Consider the following 10418-nt stretch of genomic DNA (forward strand, 5'->3'; position numbering starts at 1 on the left):
TGAAATAACAATTAAAAAAATATTCAACACAATATAGGATAAACACATAGCCAACACATACCACAGATTAGTAGACGAAAGAACACCATGAACTGAACCCCAAAGTCTTTCTATTATGAGAAAAATGTTTCTAGTAGAGCAGTAGCTTAGTATATGCGTTACAAAATTACCTCATCCAAAGATCATCTGTGAAAACAGAAGCTAGATAGCTTCTTTATATAGAGAAACCCCTCCAAGTGGAAAGTAACGATTAGTTGGCTTGATCCTTGTCAAAATAATCTCGAATGTCGAAAATAACGTGATCTTTTTTTAATCTCCACCGTCTAATTTTTATTTTTGAGGAAAAATTCCTCTTGAAAGCCATTTTTTATTAATCCAAAAATTAATATTTTGGATTAATTTCCTAAATAAATTGACTTTGACATAACCACCAAGGTCCAAGGCTCGAATTTTCTTAAAATATCCATTTTTCCCTTGGTGGAAGACCTCCAAAAATTGACTTCTTTTTGATTCACGAATTTTTGATTATTTTCCACTTGGAGAGAAATTAATTTCTCTATAATTATTTTTTGACTCTAAATTAATTAATTTTTTGGTTTAGGATTTTTATTTAATTTAGCCAGAAAAATTAATTAATTGACTTTAGAGGGGATTTAATAATTTTTCCACCCTCAAATATTTTAGCCATGGTTTTTGATTGCGAGGTAACATGCACTAAAATAGTTTTTACGTCAAAATATTGCAATTAATTCAACCCTTAGAAACGGAAATACACATTTAGACCAGACCCTCAAGACATTACCCAATTTTGCGACACAATATGATCTAGTATGAAACCAAGTGTGTTTATAATAAAATAATTTAGCCATGGTGTTCTGATTACAAGGGACCATGCACTAGAATTATTCCTAAACACACTTTTATAATAGACTCGATAAACACGAGGACTCACCTAAGACCTTGTCAACGAATTCCACCCTAGCTTTGGGGTTATAGCTGGAAGAAAAAACTTTGCCGATTAGACGTGTTTACAAACACACATAATTTGGGGAGGTTAGAAGACTTCCTAGGATGAAATCCTTTGACAAAATTAGAGTCTTACCTAGGTGTTGTTACATAATTTTACTGGTCATACCAACATTATTTACAAAAAAACTTTGCAGAAATTGGGTTTACAAGGATGAATTTCATGATGACTGATGACTTTGATCTTCAAAAAATTTTCTCCACTTCTTTGTACTTTGCTTTCTCAGGGTGTTGACAAAGTGTGGTCAACAAGGATGATTATGCCTTTAGCCCTATTAAGTGCTTCTAGCCCCCAAGGGGAAGGACATTTCATAGTTATACTCATCAATCCATAGGTGCATGTGATAAGGTGGTGATGGAATGGGCAAGACTTCAAGGAAGATGGCCATAGCCATAGTAGCAACTGGAGGAGGTCCAACATTTGTAAGTGCTATTATGAGAAAAAGGAGCAATTATGGAGGCATGAATTATCCCTTTCCTTGGCCTACTTTTTCCACCCCTCTAGTGCGCCTTTTACTTTAATGATTTTTCTTTTTTCTTGCATAGCTTCGGAGACCCAACTTTCTTTACGCTTTTTTAATACTCCTTAAAGATGTAGTAGTTTATCGCTCATCAAGGTTGGGACATTCAAGAGCTCCCTTTAGATAAAGCATGAAATGCTGAAGAACTGGGTGATGGCTTATGAGGGGGGTAGATCTCATGCTAGGTTTGTGCCCATGTGCTTACTATGCCCCAACCAATGTTACTTGGGAGCGGGAGCGAAAGCGGGGAGTGGGAGTGAAAACGGGAGTGGGAGCGACATTTTTAGAAGCTCCCGGTTTGGGTGCGAATCCCGGAGCGATTTTTTAAAAATATATATATTTTTTAATTTTTGATACATATATGTCAACGAAAACATGTAGAATGATGAATTAGATATAAAAAACATAAAAAAACATAAATTGATCATTGAACCATATCACATCAATCATCTAGAAGTTTATAATTTTCATCAACCATGTCCACAAGTTAGTAAAATACATATTACAACTGCAACATGTTGAGTCTCGTGAATCATGATTCATCAAATTCAATCTTAAAGTTTCAACTTCAAGCTTTCAAAATTGAAAATTCAATATATAACATTTATCATCATTGAAACATGAAATGAAATGTTATAAAATGAAACATGAATAATGAAATGAAATGAAACAACTTTAGTCTTTCACGAAGCATCATATTCATAATTCACAATCATTACCAATGAGTTATAATTGCCAACTTCAAACTTCAAATTTTCATTGTCACAGTCATATATTGTTTACAAAAAATATCATTATGATATGAAAGAGTCAAGAGTCAAGGACTCAAGACTCAACAATTATGAAAACTAATAGAAACTAGAAAAGACAAGTAAACTGTAAATCTACATGTGGCCCTTGCCACGAGAGTCTCTAGGAGTATAAGCAGGTCGTGGTGGTCTTCTAGGAGTCTCCCGCACAGACCGACGACCAGAACTAGAAGGCACATGCCCTTCACGTGAGGGTGTATATGGAGGTGGCGACAGCAAAGGAACAAGAGTCGGAACTCGAGCACTGCCACTGGATGGTGGAGGTGGAGGTGGCATGGCTGCTGCAGCTGCAGCTACAGCTGCTTCATCTTCATCCCTTATAAGTTCCTCTTCCAGTTCTTCAAGATGCACTATACCATCCTCCAAATTGTCATCCTCTGGGTGATTGTCCCAAATTTTATATGTGGGATCCTCATAAGCCCGATCACAGTAATGACTCAACAACCTCAAGTTGTAGTGCACATAAACCAAGCTTTCTGCTCGGTTTTCATTGAGTCTGTTTCTTTTCACATTATGTATGAAGCTGTAGGTGCTCCAACACCTCTCTGCAGAAGAAGTATTTACAACCTGTGATAGAACTTTTTTTGCCAATTTTGGCAAAAGTCCATGGCCGCCATATGTTTCCCACCATGTGAGAGCATCAAATCTATCTCTGTCTTCCATTGCATGGAAGGTACCAAACAAACCAGTGCCACTGAAGTATTTGCCTATTTCAAGGCGCACAGCTGCACATTCCTCCCTGTCAGGTATCAACTTTTCTAATGCTTGCAAATATCCACTAGTTACCTCTGCATCTAAATGGGGTTTGGTCCTAATCCCACCCGCTGGTGTAGGTTGGCCCAACCAAGGTGTAGAGTAGTATTTTGGCGTAAGGATATACGCCAAGCAATGTAGTGGAAGATTAAGTCTATTCCACCGTTCACACACACAATCATGAATCAGTTTGTACAAGTCGGGATCTATGTTATGAACAATATCTTTTATTTGCGCCAACATGGTATCCATCTGCTCATACACCTCGCCAATCACTGGTTTGTCTGTATCTGCAAACCGAATCATGTGATAAATGGGCTTGGTGAAATCCAATACTTGCCTCACACTTGTCCAAAACTGACCATCAAGAGCGGCCTCCTCCACCAGTTCAATACCTCGCCTGTCAGCTGCATTTGTAGCCCTTTCCTTTAATCCCTGCCAATGTGGACTTGATACCATGCTAGCCAGTGACTCTAGTACCTTCAAAAGGCGCCTGAAGGTGAGGTAATAGCTACCAAATCTGGTCTTCGCAATCTTCAACAACTCCAATCTCGAGTGACTGCGGAAAAGGCCATGGGTATTGCTATGATTTGTAATAAATTTTATCATTTGTTTGCCTTTCTTGTACAAATCACCAATCCATTTGTATTGTGCATTTTTGTTCTTGACAACATCATGCATCAGAAGGTTCAATGTGTGAAACAAACATCCAGACCAAAATATGTTGGGGTATTTATCCTCAATAATTGCTTCCGCTGCCTTACAATTAGGGGCATTATCAGTGATGACTTGGATGACATTGTATGGCCCAATACGGTCAATTGTTTCAATTAATGCTTCTGCAATGTTGATGGTGGTCCTGAACTTGTCTGAGTAATCATGTGCAGTTAGAAAGATGGCACCATTAACAGACACAACAAGAACACTTATCAATGGCTTGCCTTTTACATTTGTCCATCCATCAGATACAATGGACACCCCATGGTCAGTCCAAGAACTTGTCATTCTATTCAAAGAATGTGATATTTTTGCTTTTTCATGATCAAGTCCAACGGTTCTTGCCTTGTCATACCTAGGGATCTTGTATCCTTTAGGGGCATCATTTATGGCAGAAACCATTTCGTGACAATAAGGTGAGCGAAGAACATTGAATAGTATCCCACATGCATAGAGAAACATGTAAACCTTTGAATCCACATCATTCCTACACCCCTCATCAAGGAAATCTGATATGGTTCTATGCCTTAAAGCTGATGACCCTGTGCCTCCATATCCATTGCCTTGGGAGGATGCTGAAGGAGTTCTTTGTGCTTGTGATTGTGAGCTTCGTTCAAAGAAACCCCTTGATTTTTTAGATTTGTATTGGGCTTCCTCCTCTTCCCTTATGTATTTGGCTTTATCCGCTGCTGACACCGCTGGACAAGTTTTGATTCCTATTTGTTTATCTCCATCCCATGGCCTTTTCTTGCAGAGGTGTTTTCTGGCATGGGTGTATGAACCTATATAATTATTGTTGCAATGGGGGCAATGAAATTTAGTGGTTCCACCCCCTGTCCCTGCTTCAGGGCTGTTAACATATTTCCACAATGGGGTTTGGTCTTGTTTAGTTTTTTTGAGAGTCATGTTCACCCTCCTCCAGCTCCTCCTCATCGGGGTTTTCATCAAATCCACTTTCTCCAGCTTCTTCATCCCCCTCTTCATTTTGGCCCCTCCGTTTCCTACTCTCCAGCACCATAATAACCATAAAAGGGACCAAGAAGAGGAAAATGCCAAGAAATATAGCCAGGTCCATGATGTTTGATATTTGTAGGCTTCTGAATCTGCAAAATTTAATGGGAATGAGAATATGAAAATTAATTTAATTTATTTAGATTAATTAATTTAATTTATTAACATTATTTTTTTACTAAATAAAGTTAATAAACTAAACTAAACTAAATTAAACTAACTAAACTAACTAAACTAAACTAAATTACTACCTAACTAAGGTTTAAAATACTAAATTACTAACCTCTTTGCAGGCTTGCTCCTTGCTCCTTAGTGCTTGCTCCTCGCTTCTCCTCACTCTTTTGCTCTTGCTCTCCAGCTAAACTCAACTCATTCAAGTGATAATGAAATGTTTTTTGCCCCAATGTGATTTTAAAACATATTTTTTTTAAAAAAATTAAATTTTGTTTCGCGTCCGCGATTTTTTTTCCATGCGGAACGCTCCCGGCATTGCTCGAATCGCTCCCGGAGCGAAATTTTAACGCTCGGGAGCGATCACTCCCGAGCTGTAATTTTCGCTCCAGGAGCGACGCTCCCGATATCGCTCCCGATTTTGGCAAGGAGCGCAATTTTTTTTAGCGGGAGCGTGCTCCCGACCCGTTCCCGAGCCGCTCCCGCTCGGAGCACGGATTGGGAGCGGGTTCGAAGGGGGGGGGAGCGCTCCCCCGCAACTCTGGTCCCAACCATCTTTTACATTTTTCATTTTCGTTATATGTGGGTTCACATGCTTTTATCTTTCTTTCAATTACATCAACCTCTTGGGGCAAACTTTTGGGCCGGTGCTAGTCTTAATGACAAATGACAATCAACCTAAATAATGGATGTGGATAATAAGGAAAACATGAAAGTGTTAAGTATGGATTACCTTGGGCACACCATTTTAATGAGCGCCTCCTATTATTGCCGCTCCTGAAGGAAGGACCTCATGGGAGGTCACACTGTACTAGGAGCAAAGGGTAACCTCCTAGGTAAAGCATGGGAACAAGGGTACAACCAAGAGCGGTCAATCATCCACCTTGGCCTGCGATCCATATTAGTAGGCCCCAAAACATTAAATGAAAAGACATGATTACATAAATGGTTAGTGTATGTTCCGATAGGTGACCCACCTACCTTTGAAAAGTATGCCAGATGGGAGAGATCACTAACGGGAGCATAGGTGAACTTGAAGAGCTTTGATGTAAAGCTATTTATGGGCCATCAAAGGGCTGCTGACTGGCTCTCTGACCAAATGGGAGAAATTTTTTCTCCTGTGGGTTACCCACTTTTGGTGGGTAACAAGCCCTACCAGGGAAGCCTTCCTTGTGTTGGACTGTGTCCTTCACTAAGGAGAGGGGAGTAGTTGCTGAGGTGACAGTGGTAACACTCCTATGTTTTGCACATAGTTTAGATCTCCTAGTGAGGCTTCACACTAGGCTGCTAGATTTTTCTCTTTTGTTTGTTCTGATTTGTTATCATAATGTTTTATGTGTTAGATAAAAAATAATGTAGCTGCTATCTTTTAGACTATTGGGTATGGAGAAACAATTGTTGGATAGGACATTTGGTTGATTCTAGCTTATTGGCAGTTTGTTCATGTTCTTTCTTCAGTTCAAAGCACCTTTTTATTAAAAATATAAGCAGTGTTTAATGCTTAATTCTTGCAGATAATTTGAATGGTGCAAACGTCGTAGGCAGGACTGTGAGAGTTGATCATGTAGCAAATTACAAGAAGAAGAAAGAAGAGGATGAAGAGGAAGAGCAGAAAAAAAGGGAGGAACGTGGTGTTTGCTATGCTTTTCAGAGAGGTGAATGCAACCGTGGGTCCGCTTGCAGATTTTCACATGATGAACAAGTAATATGATTCTCTCTTTGTCAAGGAAAAGTGTGAATAGTTTTTTATTTTCACGTTTTGTTGGGGAAAGATGTAAAATATTGAAGGAATGCGTTTGAGGCAGTGGCAAATATCACCAATTTCTCCCAGTATTTCAAAAATTTTCCTGAGTTTTTTCAGGTTAGCAATTTGTGCAGTATTTTCTGAGTCTTTTAAGTCCGATTTTTTTGTGGACATTTTCTGATAATTTCCAATACTTCTCCAATATTTCCAGTAGGTTTCTTTCCAAACTGCAGCGATATATTCCCTGAAACATAATTTGCAACATTGGTTTTAGGCCATGTCAATAAATAATAGTAGCCACCATTTTATAGATGTTTAGGCTTGAACGTTGTAATGTTTATAGAACCACCATACACGTGCTCGGAAACATTGAACTGAATTTATGTGATTGCCCCTATCAATCTTGCACTTAGTCACAATAGAAGAGCATGCGCTATATGTAATAACTTCCCTTTGTCCATAATTCATCACCTTGTTGCTGCTTCCTTCTATCTTTTCTTTTTGCTGATTGTTGGATACCATAGTTGTATTTTGTACAAACATGCTAAGAATGCATTTCAGCTATCTGTTGTATATTATGCCAGTTTATTCGTTGATAGGAACATGAGAGGGTGACACAGAGAAGATTGACTTTGAAAATTATTTTTTATATTTCTTACAACAGTCTCTTAGGAATTGTTCTGTCTCTCCATGTAGGAGCCTGCAGTCTTAATATTTGCTTCATACATCTAAACCTAACATTTAAACATTTCTCTCATAATCTTGGGTTGAAATATGCAGAGTTTAGGTGATCATCCTAATTGGAAAAGGGCTTAGCAACAGCATTTAGGTTGTCTTCTTGATGGTTTTACCTTTCAGTTTTCTTCAATCTTTTGATCAAAATTGTCAATCATTTTTATGCTTATTAAGTTGTGTGCTGTTTGACATGTTATTGACAGAGAAATGCAAATACTGGTTGGGGTGGCAAAGACAGTGGTCCAAGATGGCGGCATGATCAATATGATCATTCGTCCCAAGGAGGGCAACAGTTAAAACCTAAAGATGATAGCAGAGGTGGTGATGTCAGGTCAAGACATGGCATTCAAGAAGGGGATAACAGGCCAGTACCTTCAGGAAAACCTGGCCAAAGGAAAAAAGATGATGGCAGTCGAGACATCCTTACTGCAAGACATAAAGAGACAACTTCAAAAGAGGACGTTAGACAGTCAAGATATGACGACAAAAGAGGAAGCCATAATAGATTAACAGAAGAGGAGGGTGGTATCTCTAGGCATGATGAAAGTCGCTACATGGATAAAGCAACTGGTAGTAAGAATGATCATAAGAGGAGAGGATTTGGCTCAGGATCAACTGATGCTAATGAGAGAGATGAAGAAAGGAGATCAAGGGATCACAATAGAAAAACTTATGATAGAAATAAAAATGATAATGACAGGAGAGAAGAAAAATACGTTGGCTTGGGGTCAAGAGATGCTGATGAAGAAAATGAAGATAAGAAGTCAAGGGATCACAGTAAAAGAGATTATGATAGGAATGTAAAGAATAATGACAGGAGAGAATCAAGATACTCTGGCTCAGGGTCAAAGGACGCGGATGAGAGTAATGAAGATAAGAGGTCAAGAGATCACAGTAAAAGAGACTATGATAGAAATGAAAAAGATAATGATAGGAAAGAAGTAAAATACTTTGGTTCAGTGTCGAGGGAATCTGATGAGAGACATAAAGATAAGAGATCAAGGGATTACAGTGAAAGAGATTATGATAGAAATGAAAAAGATAATGAGAGGCGTGAAGCAAAATATCGCAGGTGAAATTGTTATCCTTTATTCCCAAGATTGGGCATATATACAACATAGTAACATGATGCATTAATATGTTCAAAGTTTATTTCTCTGGTTTAAATATGTAAAATGGAATGTCGAGTGTTTGAAAGAAATCCTTCTCGCTTTCAGGCTAATAATGCTTCTTATACACAAAAACAAATACTTACTGATTCTCTGATATCCTTGTCATAATACTTCTATTGCCTTTTTATGCAAATGCATCTTTTCTCCTTGCATATTTGACACTTGTTAATCCAATTGTTAAGCCAATGGTGTAGTTCATGTGCAGATGTGCTAAGTAGGAGCTTAGATTTTCACAAACTCTGGAAAAAACTATGTCTTCTCAAATTATTGAAGAACACACATTTTATAGTCTTTTTAAAGAGAAGCATGGCATCCTACATTTTTTACATGCACCACAAATATTATCTGGGCAGCAAAGTTTAGGGCAGTGAATAGTCTAACACAACCAGCGAAGATAAGAACTACTTGTTGGATCATTAAGGCAATTTGTGTTAAGTTATGTCCACCAAATCAAACCCTTGGTTAGACTTTGGCGTGTTAATTTCTCTCAATGCATATATTTTTCTTACATGACTGTGTCCTCGCTTTATGGTCCTTGTTTTGTTGAATGCTTAACTAGGTATTGGCAAATTCATGTTGTTCTAACTCAGAATTTTGCTATCTCTTGTACCTGTAGTTTCTTAGGTTTTCGGACCTGAACTTGTGCCTCTTATGCTACCTCATGCACCTATAGTTTCTCAGATTTTTAGACCTGAACTTGTGCTACACTATTTCAGGTCTTGGTCTCTGTGGTTTAGGGCTTAACATGAGGGTCGTAGCATCGATAAGTCTGTTTAGGTTAGGTCTTACCCATAGTATAGTTAAGGTTAGTTTTAGGGTCTTGTATAGGGTAGTATATCCACACTTCAAAGTTCAAACTAGTGACATGTAACCTTGCAATCATGGCCGAATGAAGGAAGTAGACTGTCATTGAGAGTGGTTCCTTAAGCATATTATAACGACAGACCAGGACAGAGGTATATTTCTTAGGACACACACTAACTGAGACTTTCTTGTGTTGTTTTTTTACAGTAACATTATTCATCACTTTGGCTGAAACCTTTCTGTAGACTGATGAAAACTTTATAGTAGAATGATGGGCTGCTGGCTGAGTTGCAAAGCATAAGCCCCTGAGGTGAGAGATAGTGTTATATAGCTGTGGATACAATAGATTTATGCAATTTGTAGAGGAGATAAATGTTCCCTGGTGTCCTATTCGTTCTATTGTCCATCTAAATCCCCAATGATTGATTTTGAAACTCTAATGCCCCAAGAGCTCAGTTTATTGTTAGAAAAGTTGTGAAAGAGAAGTAGCCTTCACATGGCTACTAGGATATATTGTATGGCACATTTGATCCTTGCTATCACGAAGGAAGGACAAGATCATCATTCCATGTCATTTATCATCAACTGTGCATGTTCCTTGACATCATGGTACATGTTATTCAGGGGAAACTTAAGCTTGCACTCAATTTGTTGTCTGTAAACTTGCTGCCCCATATTCCTGAATCCTGAGGCTATCAATAACTATTTGTGGAGTTTCCTGCTTGTTGTAGACTTGCGAGATGGCTCTTGACAAGTGGGCAACTTCTGTGTGTTCCTGGTCACAGGCACAAAACCATGAAAAGTGCCCAGAATTAGCACCAAAAGAAGAAAAAAATCGAGACCAGTTTATTATTAGAAAAACAAAAAACACTTGACTCTGAAAAATGCATCGATTCTTTTCTCTTCCTTATGAACCATGACTGAGCAGCCTGTCTTGTGTTGACTGTGTGGAGCT

The 10418-nt window shown here is 38.4% G+C and overlaps 1 protein-coding gene across 1 annotated transcript in view; it reads left to right on the forward strand.

Moving 5' to 3' along the window:
* Positions 1-8578, forward strand: part of LOC149210288 (uncharacterized) — a 141727-nt gene extending 133149 nt beyond the window's left edge. The window contains exons 3-4 of the mRNA XM_089396675.1: positions 6523-6710; positions 7691-8578. Coding sequence (XP_089252801.1) covers positions 6523-6710; positions 7691-8563 — 1061 coding nt within the window. The 3' untranslated portion in view covers positions 8564-8578. The remainder of the gene's footprint in view (positions 1-6522; positions 6711-7690) is intronic.
* Positions 8579-10418: the final 1840 nt, after the last annotated feature.

The sequence above is a fragment of the Pinus tabuliformis genome, chromosome 1_2 (genome assembly GCF_031772625.1).
Source record: "Pinus tabuliformis cultivar Carrire ecotype Pingquan chromosome 1_2, CPIR1, whole genome shotgun sequence".
In the NCBI taxonomy this organism is placed as follows: domain Eukaryota; kingdom Viridiplantae; phylum Streptophyta; class Pinopsida; order Pinales; family Pinaceae; genus Pinus; species Pinus tabuliformis.